The following is an 18,628-nucleotide window of genomic DNA, read 5'->3' as shown; positions in this document are numbered from 1 at the left end:
GGCTTTGTACCTGTATTTTATGTTCTTAAATGATCTTCCTTGGATTTATAACTTGCCAAACTTCTTTCTGGGCTCAGCTCCCCGTCTTTGGCTTCATAGATTCTGATTCCAACCAGTTTTTCTTCCTTTGTTCAGGAGCCTCTGACCAGGGTTGCTACCAGTCGGCCATCTTCCCAGAATCCGACAAAATCCCTTTCAATGAGAGTTGTCATTCTCAGATTGGTCTGCTGTAGTTACTTATCACGGATTTAGGTGTTCTCTTCTCAGTGTTAGCTTATTTTGATATATCTTTTGCTTCTTTATGCTGATCTGAAACAAGTCTGCTAGTGTTGGTGGTTTACTTCAGCCACACTTTTATTTTGGGACTTTGAAGGATATCGTGTCACTGAATTTTATTATTGATGTTGTTCAGTATTTTTTGGTACAATTCTAGTTGTTCTTTTTGTATTTAATGTATTTAATTTGAATACATTTTTAAAACATCACACTGCCACTTACCAGTGCTCTCTCCTTTTTTTCTATTGTAAATTCCCATTTTTCCTCTTTTTTATATCCTTTCTTACATACTTTTAAAGATTTTTCTCTATTTTTTTATTATCATTTTACACTGAAAACTGAGTTTACTCACTTTTAAACTATCTGATTTCATCTTTATACATTTAAGGCTATAAATTTCCTTCTAGAGATTTCTTTTGTTTGCAGTTTTCGGCCAGCGCTGGGTTTGAACCTGCCACCTCCAGCATATGGAGTGGATGCCCTGCTCCTTTGAGGCATAGGTGCCGCCCCTTCTAGAGATTTCTTATACTACATAGCAGAAGTTTTGATAATATCAGATTCTTTATTATTTATTTATCAATTTATATTTTGATTTCTGCTTTCATGAATCATTTAGAAATACGGTTTTTTGTTTTTTATTTTGTAAGATGATAACTATTTTAGGATTATTTTCATGCTAACTCTGTGAGACATTCTAATTTTATTTTATTAATTTCAAAAGTCTTGGCACATTTGATAATAAGTGTTTGAGATTAGCTAAGATTTTCTTGGTAAATATGGTCAATTTTGGTAAATGTTCTGTGTAAGTTTAAAAAATAATGTAATTAGTATATATTTTATATTGCTTAATTTTAGGAATGTATATGGTTTTAATATATGTATTATAAAACTTAATTATATTTATATGTATTATATTATTACATATATAAATATGCATTTATATATGTTAATTATATATTAACATAAATTAATTATATATGTTAATATATAACATATATATGTTAATACAAAAGGACACCACAGTTTGCATCCAGGGCTGCCATGTGATTATGCCCACACTGTCACCTCTGCAGTTTCGTTATTTGGGTGCAATTAATATTTATATGTATTATAAAACTTGTTAATTATATTTTTAAATTTTGAGTAAAGTAAAATAAGCATCTACCACTATATTTATGGCTTTGAAAATTTCTTCTAGTAATTCTATTAAATTTTGCTTTATATATTTCAAAGTTATGTCTTCTGATAAATCTTTCCCTTTTTTCTTATATACTATCATTAATCCTGTAATATCAAATCTATGAAAAAGGTGGTATTATAATTCCCATTTTATAAGTTAAAAAACATATTTATATGTATGTATATGTACATAATTTTTATGTAACAAATATTAGATGGTGAAATTGGTTTCCAACTCTAGCTGAAGACTAAGACCAGTACTGAGACTAAGATTGATGTTGTTAGAGAGTGGATGAGGCCAAGTGTGGTGCCTCCTGTCGGTAATCCTAGCACTTTGGAAGGCACAGGTGGGAGGATTGCTTGAGGCCAGGAGTTTAAGACCAGCTTGAGCTAAAGCAAGATACTTTCTCTACAAAAAAATAGAAAAATCAGATGGATGTGGTGGCAGTACCTATAGTCCCAGCGACTCAGGAGGCTGAGACAGAAGCATTGCTTGAGCCCAGGAATTTGAGGTCATAGTGAGCTATAAATGATGCTACTGCACTCTACGCTGGGTGACTTAACAAGACCCTGTTGAAAGAAATAGGAAGGAAGGGAGGGAGGTAGAAAAGGGAGGAATATACTTCAGGAGGGTAAAGAAAGAATTTCTAAATGAAAGAATGGGGAGGCAGGAAAAAAGTAGCTTTAGAAATAAAAAAAAGAAAGGGCTTGGTGGCTGTAGCTCAAGCACCTAGGGCACCAGCCACATACACCAGAGGTAGCAGGTTCGAGCCCAGCCTGGGCCTCCCAAACAGCAATGACAACTACAGCCAAAAAATAGCTGGGTATTGTGGCAGGTACCTGCAGTCCCAGCTACTTGGGAGGAAAATCACTTAAGTCCAAAGAGTTTGAGGTTCCTGTGAGCTGTGATGCCACAGTTCTCTACAGAGGGTGACATAGTGAGATTCTGTCTCAAGAAAAAAAAAAAAAGGCAGTGCCTGTAAGGAGTAGGGCACTGGCCCCATATACCAGGGGTGGCAGGTTCAAATCCAGCCCCTGCCAAAAACTGCAAGTAAATAAATAAATAAAAATTTCAAAAAGGTGCCCAATGAAAGTTATGATGATAATCAGTGATGTGTAAATGATAGGATTTCAGAATTAAAAAGTGACTTGTTTTTAAGGGAAACGTCACGTCTCATTCATCTTTTTTATCCCCAGAACTACCACAGTGCCAGTTACCTCCTAGATATCTAATAGATAATTTTTGAAGTAAAATAAAAGACTTAACAGTTTTTTGTTTTTTTTTGAGAGACTCCTGAAGCACCCTAGGAGGGTTGATTTACTTTTGTTTGTCATGTTACTTTGTACAATTTCAAAGGATTTGAATTTTAGTTATTCTTTTTTTGAATAATAAAGACCCAGAAAATTGAACCCTACAACTGAACACTAAGGGGAAGTTTTTGAAGTATATTTTTTGTCTGAACTCTTACTTTCCTTTATAGATTAAGCTAGAGTATGAAGGAACATCATTTTCTGAGTGGAGTGTGCCAGAAGCTTGTCACATACAAGATAAAAAGTAAGATTTTTGCTGTGAATATCAAGGTATCTGTATGTTTATATGTAAAAAAAAAAAAAGCATTCATATAATGTGGGCATTCAGATTCAAGGCTGAGATTTAATGTAAATTTCCTTCCATTAAATAAATATGAAAAGAAAGACAAACCACGTTGAAATAGAAGTAAAGTACTGTTATATTTTAAAATTTCTCTTATCAGAATACAATTGAAGTTTTTAGGCAGGGGGATTTTGATTAATCGCATATGCATCTGTAGTTATTTCTTCTTCCCCATTTTTTTAAAACACTAGATTACCCACAACAGAACTGCGTTGTTCTTCTTCTGGTTATCACCTTATAAAACCACTTGTTACGGGCCCAGTAAGTTGATTTTAATGATAAGTGATTAAATCTTGAATACTCATCTCTGCTACATTTTATTTTGCCTTTCTTTTGAGCTTTTTAAAATAGTATTACCTGTTTTAAACAGTATTAAATGTAATTATAAACAAGAGGTATTTTTGAATTATTGTCAACATGTCACTTTTAGATATATTCCATGTCAGATTATAAATTGTGAAATGATATATAAATTTTACCTTAGCTTTTTTATTACTAAATATGTTAAAGTCCATAGCCACCACCTTATTGATAAAAGTACTCTCAGATGAATGAGTCTTGCATCATACATTCTATGCTAATGCTAATTAGCAAATTATTTTTATTTCATTGTATTTTCTTTGATTCTAGAATGAATCCTTTCTAGTTTACAAAACAAAACAAAACAATCCTTTCTAGTTTACAAAAACAAAACAAAATGAAACAAAATAAAACCACCCAAAACCAAAATAAAGCACTTTAAAACATTGGCCCTTTAGTGAGTAACAAAGCACTGGGCACGTACCTCACATCTGACGCTCCCACACAAGTATGTCTGAAGCTACTGCTAAGGAGACTCCATGCAGCAAATCTTTACTTTGGGGCTTTTGCCTTCTTTTTAATTATAAAACTTTATTTTCAGGGCACAAATAGAGTAATGTGGCAGAGGTCAGATGAATGTTAATTCATTTTTTAATCCTTATAGAGTGCAAATTTTTGAATTTCTTTTTTGTCTATGAGTATTTACAGTTTCAAGAACACAATTCATGAGGAAGTAAAGGACTCCTTTTTATTTCTGAGAAGCCCATATAAATGTGTATATGTCTGATACAGGAGGTACATCTAATTTTTGAAATATACTTAAAAGCATTCAGTTGTAACAACCAAAAGCATCTCTAAGCACTGTCACAAGTCCTGAGCCTAAATTACCCAAGTTGAAAACAGTGATAAGAAAATTAATTGCATTTCAGTGATTAAGACAAATATAATAGAAACAAGGCTAGCAGGCCATCAAAATGTTTTTTAAATTTGTCATTCATGATAGTAAATTCTTAATTACAGAGAATAGCTAAAAAATTGAACTAGTATTATGTGTATTTTTTAAATTATATTCTGAAATTTATTCCTTTTCCTCTAATATTAGATAAATAACTTAGTTCTTCTGTGACTTTCATGCATATAAGAAAATTTGTATTTACTTTAAAGTTAATATATCATAGTTTCTTTTGCATTTTCTTTTAGGATGAAGAAGAACGCTATTTATTTGTGGACAGTTCTTATATTTGCTTTCTGTGGTATTATAAAGTTGAGTAAGTAATAGAGTATTGAATATAAAGGTAATTCATGCTTTTAAAGAGTATTTAGCTTCAACTCCTAATTAACCACAAATGGATTATCTACATTATGATTTCCATACATTCTTTTTTTTATTTTTTATTTTTTCAGACAGTCTCACTCTGTGCCCTTGATAGAGTACTGTGACATCATGGCTGACAGCAACCTTTAACTCTGGGGCTCATGCGATCCTCTTGCCTCAGCCTCCTGAGTAGCTGACTACAGGTGCCTGCCATAATGCCCACGCCTGGCTAGATTTTTCTATTTTTAGTAGAGATAGGGTCTCATTCTTGCTCAGGCTGATCTCAAACTCCGTATCTCAAGCAGTCTACCAACCTTGGCCTCCCATAATGCTAGGATTACAGATGTGAGCCACTGTACTTGGCCTCCATATAAACCAACCAAGAAATTCTCAAATATATTGCCAAAGAAATTATTAAAAAGCAGATAGTGAAAATAACAATAGCAATCACTATTCGAACAAATGTTTTATCTACATGCTTATATTTTTATAAACATTGTCTTTCTCAAATTTTTGTTTTTTGTTTATTGCCCTCAATAGAGTGCCGTGGCGTCACACAGCTCACAGCAACCTCCAACTCCTGGGCTTAGGCGATTCTCTTGCCTCAGCATCCCAAGTGGCTGGGACTATGGGCACTTGCCACAATGCCTGGCTATTTTTTGTTGCAGTTTGGCTAAGGTTGGGTTTGAACCCACCACCCTCAGTATATGGGGCCAGCACTCTACCGGCTAAGCCACAGGCACTGCCCTCTCTTTCTCAATTTTTATAATAACTACATAAGTGGAATTATTTATAGATGAAAAACCATAAGCTTAGATGTTAAATAATTTGGAAAAAAACACAAAGCTACTAAAAGATAGTCCTGACATTTGACTCTTGTTTTTTACAATGTAGGGCTTTTCTATTTCTATTTTAAACATTCCAAAAATATTCTTTTTAGCTTGCATAACTCTCAAATCCATTTTAACTGAGAGTAAATGAATATAACTAAGAAGGGGAAACTGGCACAAGAATACATAGTTAATTACATTATTAAATCATTCAGTAAGTTAAAAAAGTGTCAATAATTCAGAATATAGCTCTAGTATCATAGTCAAGGCAATTTCCAAGCACTGAGGATACAAAGAACTGTATTATAGGTTCCCTGCTCTTCAAATGACCCAAATGTACCTATTTCTTTTTATCTACTTACCATTCATTTCTTAGGGGGGCACCATTCCTCCCTACCTTATGATAATATTGTTAATTTCATATGTTTTTTTTTTATGGTTTTAACTCACCAAGCCCACACTTCATTGGCTATAGTTATTAGTTGAGCATTGGCACATGATTCAGTCAGAACCAATCAGAATACTCATATCCTTCTGTAATGCATAGTTGGTGCTGATATGTTCATTGTGTGGGCCTTAAAGTCAGATGCTTCTGCAGTTTGTGTTCAATTTTTGAATTGGCAATCCTGAGCCAGACTGCAAGCCCTGATAACAAGGTTTCAGAAATCCCAGCTGAAACCTTTAATCATTCCTCTGTGATTTACTACTGCCTTCCCAGAGTCTCACTGAGAAGCGAGGATTGAGTCTCTGCTACTCACAAACCTGGCAGGCTTCTGGCTGTTTCAGAAATGTCAATTGCTAACTTTCTCTCTCTGGGTTCAAAACAAATTGAGAAATAGACAAAGAAAAATTTGAGGATACAAATTCCTGGTAGATCTGGATTGGAAAATAGAACCTGCCTCTGTGGCCAAATGGGCTACTTTCCACTCTCTCCAAGTAGACATCTTGGGAACAATCAGAGAGGAGAATCTGTAGCAATAGACTGAATGCTTATGTCCCCTGCTCTCAGACTCATATGTTGAAAGATAATCCCCAATGTACTGGTATTTGGAGATGGGGCTTTGGGGAGGTGATTAGGTCATGAGGGTGGAGCCATCATAAATGGGGTAAAGGCTCTTGCAAAAAAACAGCTTTCTCATAGCCATCTATGAACCAGGAAGTGGGCCCTCACCAGACACCAAATCTGTCAGCATGTAATCTCTGGACTTTGTAACCTCTAGAAATATGAGAGATAAATGTTTGTTGTTAAAGCCCAGTCTATGGTATTTTTGTTATAGCATCCCCAAACGATTAAGACATCTGCCAAGAAACATTTAGTGGGTTGCCAGTCTCACACATATTGACCCCAGGAGTTAGGGTTAAAAGAGATGGCTCTCTAAACTGCCCTGAGCCAGATATTTTTCCTCCAAAAAGTTAAGAACAGGAGGAGAAACATCTGACCAGGGGGGCAGACTAGCCCAAAAGAGAAAACTCTATAAGGACTCTATAAGGACTAAGTCATTTTCTGTTATACAGGGTGTTCATAAGTTTCCTATGCAATTTAAAATAGTTGTAACTTTTCAAGTATATGTGATAGGAAGAATCTGTAAAAAGAATTAGAAAGAAGAAACACTTACATTTTTAATTGTTCTTGATAATTTTCAACATGTCCACCATCACCACTAATACAAGGGTAATATGATTTTGTAGTTCTTGGGAAACATTTTCAAGCTGATTTTCAGTAATACCAGCAATCATGTGAGTTATCCTAGCTTGCAAGACTTCTAAAGATCAAGGTTTAGTTAAATAAGCATTGGTTTTCACTTGTCCCCATAAAAAGAAATCCTATGGAGTTAAATCTGGCCAAATGGTCCACCTCTTCCAATACATCTATTTTTCTCATGTAAAAACTAACATGCAAAGCAAAGTGACAAGGAGCTCCATCTTATTGAAACACTATATCCTCGTATCCTCTATCAGTCCTAATTGTTTAAGCTGAGGAATAAAGTAATTTTGTAGCATTTTAAAATAGCTATCACCGTTAACAACATGCCCTTCAAAAAAGAAGGGCCCTATGATTCGATGTTTTCTCAAAGCATACCACACATTAACCTTGGGAAAATCTCTTTCATGTTCAACAGATTCATGTGGATTTTTAGTTCCCCAAATACATCAGTTATGCCTATTGATCTTGCCATTAATGTGGAATGCTGCTTCATCAAAGAACATTAAGTTACTCCAAAATTCATCATTGTTGCTAAGTTTTTCATTGAACTGGTGACAGAAAGTGAGTCATGTATGATAATCCTTCTTCTAACAATATTTGATGCCTTGAATTTTGTAAACTTTCATGTCAAGTCTTGTCCACAGAATCCTATGCACTTTGAAAGCCTCAGCTCTAGTAACTTAACGACTTAATAATGTCTGTCTTAATGACTTTCTTGGACTTGCCTCAAAGGTTCCTTCTATGGATACTAGTTTCTTCAGGGACATGTGGCCTGTGAGACCCTAGATTATCATTGACAGAACCCGATTCTTTAAATTTTTTCACCCACTTGGATATGGAATTCCTATCTGGCGCTTCTTTCTTATAATGGGTTGGAAAACTTCTTTGGACAGCAGCAGTAGATTTTAGTTCAACCAACCAAAGAACACAATTTACTTTCTCTTCTAGTGAGGCCATGGGTCAACAGTGAATCTGAAAAGTAAGAAGTTAAATTTCTAAAGACAAAAAAAAAAAAAAGAAAGAAAGAAAAGCAAAGGAAAAAAACTAGATACATCAAGTTTTCTAATCCTTTTTTTACAAATTCTTTCTATCGGGCGGTGCCTGTGGCTCAAAGGAGTAGGGCGCCGGCCCCATATGCCAGAGGTAGTAGGTTCAAACCGAGCCCCAGCCAAAAACTGCAAAAAAAAAATTCTATCACATATACTTACAAAGTTACAACTATTTTAAATTGTACACAGACGTTATGGACACCCTGTATATGTTGTAAAAATTTTCACAGTCTATTACCTGTAAAATTACCACTTAATGAATAATAAATGGATTAAAAGATGTCATAAAGAAAAAAGGATAATAATGAAATCAATACCCATGTATCCACCACCCAAATCAACATTAAAGTACCTTGGAATCTTCTTTATGCCCTATTGGTCACATCCTAGTCAGTCTTCTAGAATTAATCACTGTCCTGAATATTGTATAATAAAATTGCTTTTTAAAAATAGTTGTATAAGCATCTGATTATAATTGTTCTGATTATAATCTGTATGTAATCAACTGTATCTGATTATAATTGTTTAGTTTTGTCAGTTCTTGAACATTATTTAAATTGAATCATATGTATTCTTTTGGCTTGATTCCTTTTCAAAAGATTATAATTTTGAGACCCATCCATATCTAAACACCAGTCTGTAGTTCTTTCATTGTGACTGCTCTATGATATTCCATTGTCTGACTATTTTTATTTATTCTGCTGCTGGTGCATTTTTGTGAGCCAGTGCACAGAGTAAACAAACCAGAGTGGGAATGGTGGGCAATGAGAAAATAAGACACACAAGAGACAAAGGTCACACAAGAGATAAAAGTGATGGGACTGGGAGGTCTGGCACAGCTGATGGCTGCAGCCAGCACCAAACCGTGTGAACAGCTTTATTTATATAGTACCTAAACTAGGTTGTTCTACTAACAATGTTGTAAATCAGCAGGGAAAGCAAGTAGGAATATTTTCATCTTACAAGCTTTAGGAGAAGCAATAGTACATGAGGTAAAGATTAACTTTGGGGAGAGAAGGCTATGTGCTTTTAAGCAAAAGATATACAGAAGCTACATGACTTCTGGCAGAGGGATCAAGGAGAAAGTAATATTGCTTATAGAAGGGAGAGAAGCAGTTTGAGGGTCATTCCTTGAACACACCTCCTGGGCTCTGAGGGTCTTGGCACCTCACAATCCACGCTCCACAATGCATGTATTCACTACTACAAATGATGCTATGAACAATCTTGAATGTATCTCATAGTGCCCTGCTATTCAAATGGTGGTATGAGGATCAGAGGCACTGGCATCAGCTAGAATTTTGTTAGAAATGAAGAATTTCAGACATCATTCCAGACCTACTGGATCACAATCTGCATTTCAAAAAGATACTGTAGTAATTTGTATGCATATTGTAGTTGGGAAAGTACTTATCATATGGAAGTTTCTGTAGGGCATAGAACTGAAAGTACAATTGCCTAAAAGTAGGGTATGCGTTTGTTCCGCTTTACTAAATAATGTTTAAATGACTTTTGAAAAGGTTGTTCAAATTTGTACCCATACTTGCAGTGCATGAAAGTTCTGATTTTGCTACACCAACAATGAGAATTGTTTGCCTTTTTAATTTTTGCAATCTAGTAAGTGTGAAATTGTGTCATTGTGTTTTTTGTTTGCCACTGATCACTAATGACATGGAGTGTATTTTATTTGTTCATAAAGAATTATTCTTCTTCTCTTTCCTGCTCATTTTTATCCATTTTGAGTTGTTTTTATTTTATTTATTTATTTATTTTTTTTTTTTGCTTGAGCGAAAGGTCTTTATTGGTGGGGGGGAGGGAGGCTGCAGAGCAGCACTGAGGAGGAGAGAAAAGAGGGGAGAGAGATAAGGAGAGAGTGGGAAGAGGAGAGAGAGAGTAGAGAAGAGTGAGGGGGAAGAGAGGGGAAGAGAGAGAGCGGAGAAGGAATGCAGAGAGAGGTAGGACAGAGAGAGTTGTTTTTATTTTTATAATAATTTTAGAATTTTATATATTTTAATTACTACTCCATTATCACATATGAATTAAAATTATTTTATCTGAGTTTATGCAGTTTTTTTATTTTCTATACTCCCTATGATATTAGAGGTCTTTACTATTGTGGATAAATTTATTAATTCTTTCCTTTATGAGTTTATGCCTTTTAAAATCTATCTAAGAAATCTTTCACTACCTATAAGGTCACAAAGCTATGTTCTATATTGGTTTCTAAATTTTTTCAATATCTTTTCCTTCTACAATTAAGCCTTCAAGCCACCTGGAATTAGTTTTTGAACAAGCTTCTAATAGGGATTTAATTTTATTTTTTCTATCTGAATAATTAATTTTCTCATATTCATGTATTGAATAATCTATCTACAATGTCTGCTCTCTCAGAGATCAATTTTCTGTATGTGTATGGGCTTTGTGGTCTGGTGGCTATTTAGTTCAGCTGATCTGTTTGGCTGTAGTTAAATAAATGCTTCATTATCTTTATGAAGATAACTTTATTTAAAAAATCTTGGCTCGGCGCCTGTGGCTCAAGCGGCTAAGGCGCCAGCCACATACACCTAAGGTGGCGGGTTCGAATCCCCAGCCCAGGCCTGCCAAACAACAATAATGGCTGCAACAAAAAAATAGCCAGGCATTGTGGCAGGTGCCTGTAGTCCCAGCTACTTGGGAGGCTGAGGCAGGAGACTCGCTTGAGCCCAGGAGTTGGAGGTTGCTGTGAGCTGTGATGCCATGGCACTCTACCCAGGGGGATAGCTTGAGGCTCCGTCTAAAAAAAAAAAAAAAATCTTGAGACATGACAGTGGAAGTGCCCACCTGACTCCAACCATAACCCTTGTCTTTCTTCAGGAGTTTCCTCTCCTCGCTATGTCTTGAACCTGTTTTTTCTCTCATAAATTTTTGGAATTGATTTGTCAAATTCTGCAAAAAGCCCTATTTGAGATTTTTGCAGAAATCCCAAGAGTAATATATAACCACACATCTATCTAGGTCTTATTATGTGTGTGTCAATGACATTTGTAATTTTCATAAAAGTACCTAGAAATTTTTATTAGATTTATTCCTAGGTACTTTGTATTTTGTTATTATTGTAAATATAGTAGTTCTCCTTTATCCATTGTTTTGGTTTCCACGGTTTCAATTAACCGTGATCAACTGCAGCATAAAAATAGGTGATGAATACAAGATAAGATATTTTCAGAGAGAGAGGCAGACCATATTCACTTAACTTTTATTGCAGTACATTATGATGATGGTTCTATTTTATTACTAGTTATTATTGTTGACCTCTTTGTGTGCCTAATTAAACTTTATTATAAGTATGTTTGTATAGGACAAAACATAGAATATATAGAATTTGATACTATCTATGGCTTCAGGCATCTACTGGATTTATGGAGAGTATCCCCTACAGATATGGGAGGACTACTATAATCAAATTTTTAGAATTATATTTTCTAACTAGTTCTTGCTGTTGTATAGAACACAATTTACATGTATTTTTAAGGTCTTTTTTTTTTAAAGCAGTTTGAGGCTCACAGCAAAATTTAGAGGTAAGTAAAAAGATATTTCATATACTCCCTGCCCCCACATATACATGGCCTCCTCCACTGTCATATCCCTCACCAGAGTGGTCTGTTTCTTACATAGACACATCAACATTCAAAATGTATAGTTATGTGAAGGTTCATTCTTTGTGTCTTACTTTCTGTACATTTGGACAAATGTATAATGCCATGTTTCTACCATTAGATATACACTAATTATTTTCACTGCCCTAAATATCCTGCATGCGCCATCTGTTCATCTTTCTCTCTCTCCTGATTCCTGGCAATCAGTTATCTTTTTATTGTGTCCCTAGTTTTGCCTTTTCCAGGGTGTTATATAGATGGCATCATACAATCTATAGCCTTTTTAGAATGGGTTCTTTTACTTAGTAATATGTTTTTAAGTTTTCTCCATGTTTTCTCATGCCTTTATAGCTCATTCCATTTTTGTGGTGAATTCAGTTTATTTGTCCATCCCACTATCGAAGGGTATCTTGGTTGCTTTCAAGTTTTGACAATTATGAATAAACCAACCTCCAACATCCATGTGTAGGCTTTTGAGTGTGCATACATTTTTAACTCCTTCATGTAAATACCAAGGGATGCTATTGCTGGTCAGTTTTATGGTGAGTGGTTGTCTGGTTTTATAAGATTTCACCATGTTGTCTTCCAAAATGGCTATACTATTTTGTATTCCTCCCAGCAATGAAAGAGAATTGCTGTTGCTTCACATTTTTGCCAGCGTTTTGGAGAGTTATCACTGTTCTTATCCTTCAATATTGTGTTCACAATACTGGGTCCTTTGCCTTTCCTTATATGCATAAACTCTAGAATCGGCTTATTGATATCTACAAAATAACTTGCTGGGGTTTTGATTGGGACTGTGATGGGAGTGTAAATCAAGTTGAGAAGAACTGACATATTGACCCCCTTGAGTCTTTCTATCCATAAACATGGAATATCCCCCATTTATTTCATTCTTCTTTGATTTCTTTTGTTAGATTTTCATGGTTTTCCTCATATAGCTCTTACATATACTGTATTTACATGTTTTTTATTCGATTTCTACCTACATATTTCCTTTTGCAGAGTGTTAATGTAAATGGTACTATGTTTCTATTAAATAATCTCAAATTCTATTGTTCATTGCTGGAATATAGGAAAACAGCTGACTTTTGTATATTAATAGTGTATCCTATCCTATAACTTCACTAAAATTGCTTATTTAAGGTTTAATTTTGTGATTCTTATAGTTTTTCTACATAGAAAATTATGTCTTCTGCAAATAGAGGAACTTTTATTTCTTCTTTCTAACTCTGTATTCCTTTTATTTTATTGTCTTGCTTCATGAGCTTGGATTTCCAGTATGATGTTGAAAACGAGTGGTGAAAAGGAACATCTTTGTCTTCTTCTTTATCTCAGTGCAAAGGCTTCTAGTTTCTCACCATTAGACATGATACTGTGTATTAGCTATAGGTATTTGTTGTTTGCTTTGATCAAGTTGAAAAAGTTGCCTCTATAACTAGTTTATGGAGAGTTTTTATAACAAATAAGTGTTAGATTCTGTTGAATTTGTTTTCTGCATCTATCAATATGATCATGTAATTTTCTTCTTCAGTCTGTTGATACCATGGATTATACTGTTTTGAATATAGAACCAGTTTTGCATACCTGCAAGAAACCTCACTTGATCATGATGTATATTCTTTTTATACATTATTTGATTTGATTTGCTTCACAATTTTGTTGAAGATTTTTTACATTTAGCTTTACAAAATATATTGGTCTATAATTTTCTATCCTTGTAATGTCTTTGGTTTTAGTATTAGAGTGATGCTGGCCTCAGAGAATGAGTTAGGAAATTTGATAAACCAAACAAAAGCAGGCACTTGGGAAAGGAGTCGCTGTTTAATAAATGGTGCTGGGAGACATGGTTACCACATGTAGAACACTGAAATTGGACCCGCGCCTCTCAGCATTGACAAAAATTGATTCTTGCTGGATAAAAGATTTGTTTTTTTGATATGGAGTCTCACTTTGTCATCCTCAGTAGGGTGCTGTGGTGTTACAGCTCACAGCAACCTCTAACTCTTAGGCTCAATCAATTCTTTTGCCTCAGCCTCTCAAGTAGCTGGGACTACAGGTGCCCACCACAACTCACAGCTATTTTTAGAGACGAGGTCTTGCTCTTGCTTAGGCTGGTCTCAAACCTGTGGGCTCAGGGTAATACACCTGCCTCTACCTCCCAGAGTGATAGGATTACAGGCCAGAGCCGTTGCGCCTGAACTTGGATAAAAGATTTAAATTTAAGGCAGAAAACAATAAAGATTCTGGAAGAGAGCGTGGGGAAAATGCTTGACAATACTGGCCTCCAAAAAGATTTTTTGAATAAGACCCCTCCCCGCCGGCAATTGCAGCAATACCAAAAATAAATAAATAGTATTTGATCAAGCTAAAAAGCTTCTGCACAGCTAAGGGCACCAGAACTAAAGCAAACAGACATCCTTCGGAATGGAGATTTTTTTAAGTTATGAATCTGACAAAGGGCTTATAACTATAATCTACAGAGAATTCAAATCAATAAGAAAAGCGCAAACAACCCCATTTATAAGTGGCAAGAGACTTGAACAGAAACTTCTTTGAAGATGACAGACAAATAGCCAACAAACACATGAAAAGTTGCTCATTGTCCATAATCATTAGAGAAATACAACCCAAAACCACTCTGAGATATCTATCTCCAGTAAGAATAGCTCACATCATAAAGTCCCAAATCTGCAGATGCTGGTCTGGATGTGGAGAGAAGGGAACACTTCTACACTGCTGGTGGGACTGCAAACTAATACAATCTTTATGGAAAGAAGTATGGAGAATTCTTAAAGAACTAAAAGTTGACCTACCATTTGATCCCACAATTCCACTACTAGGTATCTACTCAGAAAAACAAAAATCATTTTACCACAAAGACGTTTGCTCCAGATGTTCATTGCAGCTCAATTGCAGCTTAACAATTGCCAAGTCTTGGAAGTTACCCAAATGCCCATCAGGCCATGAATGGATTAACAAACTACAGCAGATATATACTATTCAGCCATAAGAACAGATGGAGACTGTCCAGACATTTACCTGGATGGAGTTGAATCACATTTTTCTTAGTAAAGTATCTCAAGAATGTAAAAAAAAAAAATCCAATGACTTAATACAAATATGAAACCAATTTATAAACAACTACACACCCACATAAATGATACAACACAAATATCATCTAGCAAGGGGGATGGAAATTGAGGAAGGGGAGAGGAAAAAGGGAGGGTGACTGAAGGGAGAAGAAAGGGCAATTGGCAAGATCCCACCTAAGGTACACAATTTGAGGATGTTCAACACTCCTGCTGGGTGAAGGGCTCAACTGCATCTTGAACTTTACCTTAGAATTGAAAATAATGATCTCACCTAATATACACAATGTGAGGATGTTCAGCACTCCCCCCTGGGTGAAGGACTCAAATGCATCTTGAACTTTACCTTAGAATTGAAAACAATGTAACCTAAAAATTTGTACCCTCATATTTATTGGAAATAAGGGGGAAGAAGAGAAAATAGACAAGCAGCAAGACAAAAGCAACGACTAACCTGCAGAGGAAAACCCCTTAAGCTAAATGAAGACTTCTCAGTGGAGACTTTATAAGCTAGAAGGGATTGGGACCCTATTTTTAGTTTCTTTTGTTTTTTTTGAAACAGAGTCTCACTCTGTTACCTTTGGTAGAGTGCCATGGCATCACAGCTCATAGTAACCTCAAACTCTTGGGCTCAAGTGATTCTCTTGCCTCAGCCTCCCAAGTAGCTGGGACTACAGGTGCCCGCCACAGTGCCAGTCTATTTTTTGGTTGCAGCCATCATTGTTGTTTGTTATGTATTATTAATGCCAATACCACTCTCTTGATTATTCCAGTTTGTAATTAAATTTTAAAACCAAGCACTGTGGCCGGGTGCGGTGGGTTCATGCATGTTATCCTAACACTTTGGGAGGCCGAGGTGGGTAGATTGCTTGAGCTCACAGGTTTGAGACCAGCTTCAGCAAGAGAGAGACCCTGTCTCTACTAAAAATACAAAAAAACTGAGGCAAGAGAATCACTTGAGCCCAAGATTTGGAGGTTGCTGTGAGCTATGATGACATCATGGCAGTCTACCTAGGGTGACAGTTTGAGACCCTGTCTCAAAAAATAAATAAAATAAGATAAAATAAAATTAGAACTATAAGTCTGCTAGCTTTGTTCTACTTGTTAAGAATTATTTTGGCTATTCTAAGTAAGTCCTTTATAATTCTATATAAATTTTAACATATTATTTCTACTAAAAGATTTTTATTTTTGTTCCATTGAATTTATTGATCAAATTGGAGAAAATTGACATTTTAACAAAATTTAGTCTTCTATTTCATCAAAATGGTGTATCTATTCATTTACTTGGATCTTTTTTTTTTTTTTTTTTTTTTTTGCCGGGACTGGGTTTGAACTCGCCACCTCTGGCATGTGGGGCCAGCGCCCTACTCCTTTGACCCACAGGCACCACCCTGGATCTTCCTTTTTTTACTTTCTGTTTGGATTTTCTTTTATTTTCTTTCTTTTGGGGGGAGGTGGAGTGTAGTGGCATTATCATAGCTCACAGTAACCTCGAATTCCTGAGCTCAAGCAATTCTCCTGCCTCAGTGTCCCCAACATCTGGAACTACAGGTGTCCACCACAGCACCTGGCTAATTTTTCTATTTTTAGTAGAGACAGGTTCTTGCTCTTGCTCAAAGTAGTCTCAAACTCCTGAGCTCATATGATCTTCCTATCTCAGTCTCCCAGAGTGCTAGGATTACAGGTGTGAGCCACTGTGCCAGTCTGCTTGGATCTTTTTGATTTTGCCTATTGAATGTTTTATAGATTTCAGAGAGCTTATACATCTTTTTAAAAATTTTAAAGTATTTTATGTTTTTGATGCAAGTGAATTGGTTTTGCATGCTTTAGAATTGCCAAAAATCTTTACCTTCTTACTGAAAAAATACAGGAAAGTTCACCTCCAAATATTCCCTTACTCTTCTTTATTATTTTGGTGCTTTCTGGTTGTTTCTTTATCCTTCAAATTGGACATTTTTTTAAATTAACATTTATTTAGACTTATGCCTGGGCCTTCTATTTCTTAGTTCAGTAATGGTTCTTAGGTCTAAGATAGTCTTTCTCCTGTTACTTTGCAAAATTCCTTTAGGGAAGATTTATTAGGCATAAAATTTCTTGGTACTTGTGCCTCTAAAAATATTTTATCCTCATTCTGGAAAAATAGTTTCTCTAGTAATACAATTCTAGGTTAGTTGGTGTTTTCTCCTAGTGTTTTAAAATTATTATATCCTTGTCTTCCAGCTTCTGTTTCTGTGAAGTCTCCTATCTTTCTAATGATTTTTCCTTTTTAGGTCATCTGCATTTTCTCTGTGACTATTTTAAGATCTTATCCTTATCTTTGGTGTTTTACTATTGTAAATTTCTTTTTATTTATCTTACTTGTGATTTATTACAGTTCTGGAACCTGAAGATTGGTGTTCTCCTAAATTATGGAAAATTCAGTCATTATCTTTTTAAATACTAGTTCTCTCTCATTCTCCCTCTCCTTTATTTCTAGATTTTTATCATAGGAATACAGGTCACCTTTCATTCTGTATTTCTTGACTCCTAAAATTTTTTCATATTTCTTTGTCTTTTTGTGATTGTGATTTTGCTCATTATGATTCATTCTAGTCTATTTTTTAGACTATTTTTAAATGCTTTTTTCAATTTACTAATTCTCTCATCATCTGTGGCTAAAATTTTTTAGTACCTAAAATTTTGGGACCTACCTCTATCTCTATAGTAGAGGTAACTACCATACTATACTGTTCTGCTACTTCTGCATCATTACATCCAAACTTGGGTACATAATTTGTGGGATTCAGTGCAAAAAAAGTGTGAAGCTCAAAAAGCAGGGGGAAAGACTATTCAATTAAATATAAAGCTTTCTTTCTTTCTTTCGTTGTTGCTTTCATTACCTCCCATGGTGTTTTTTATTTGCAATTGAATGTCATACTTCCTTGGGCTCGGAATACTCCTGGGCTGAGTGCAGACCCTCTTAGTCACCTGGTAATTCTGCATTGCACAGCCCTCCAGCTAACAGGTTTCCCCTTTCAATTGACGTGTGTATCATGCTCCAGTCAGTGGTGGGCTCTAAGTCAAGCTATGTATCTTCCTTTCAGGAACCTATCGCCCCAATTCGTGGCAAATGAGCAACCCCCAAAGAAGGTATTGCAGCCCCTGTACCAGAACATGCTAGCTAGATGCCTAGATTGGGGGGGGGGGGGCGGTAAGAGGCTTATTCCTGCCAAAATGAGTCCTCCGTCACCATGGTGCCGCTAATCAGGAATGGGATGGCTGCTGCTGAAGACCCCTACATCTGAACCTAGGCTAAGGTGACCAGATTTTAACATTGGTAAAGAGGGACACCATTGACCAGGGTGGGGGGAGGGGTTGCAGGGTATTGTAATATATATTTTTTAATTTCAACATAAGTACAATTTACAAATAATAATACATTAAAAAGTTATGTATAGTATTATTTTATTTTTTGGCATATTTCTCATTTGAGTGAATTTTTTTTAGTAGATTGCTGTTGTTTAAAAGGTCATGAAATTTTTCACAAGAATTTGTTAAATTATTTCACACATAAAATGGCTTTCAAAGTCTCAACACTTGGCTCGGCGCCT

General features: G+C 35.4%; 1 protein-coding gene across 1 annotated transcript in view; it reads left to right on the top strand.

Annotated features, from left to right (window-relative positions):
• Positions 1 to 18,628, top strand: part of CATSPERE (catsper channel auxiliary subunit epsilon) — a 139,871-nt gene that overhangs the window by 20,285 nt on the left and 100,958 nt on the right. The window contains exons 4-8 of the mRNA XM_023518567.1: positions 2,937 to 3,010; positions 3,301 to 3,370; positions 4,610 to 4,672; positions 6,580 to 6,589; positions 7,646 to 7,665. Coding sequence (XP_023374335.1) covers positions 2,937 to 3,010; positions 3,301 to 3,370; positions 4,610 to 4,672; positions 6,580 to 6,589; positions 7,646 to 7,665 — 237 coding nt within the window. The remainder of the gene's footprint in view (positions 1 to 2,936; positions 3,011 to 3,300; positions 3,371 to 4,609; positions 4,673 to 6,579; positions 6,590 to 7,645; positions 7,666 to 18,628) is intronic.

This window comes from Otolemur garnettii, unplaced genomic scaffold, assembly GCF_000181295.1.
Source record: "Otolemur garnettii isolate 467f Iridium unplaced genomic scaffold, OtoGar3 scaffold00141, whole genome shotgun sequence".
In the NCBI taxonomy this organism is placed as follows: Eukaryota; Metazoa; Chordata; class Mammalia; order Primates; family Galagidae; genus Otolemur; species Otolemur garnettii.
The sequence above is the reverse complement of the archived record's forward strand: the minus strand, read 5'-3'. Positions and strand labels throughout refer to the sequence as shown.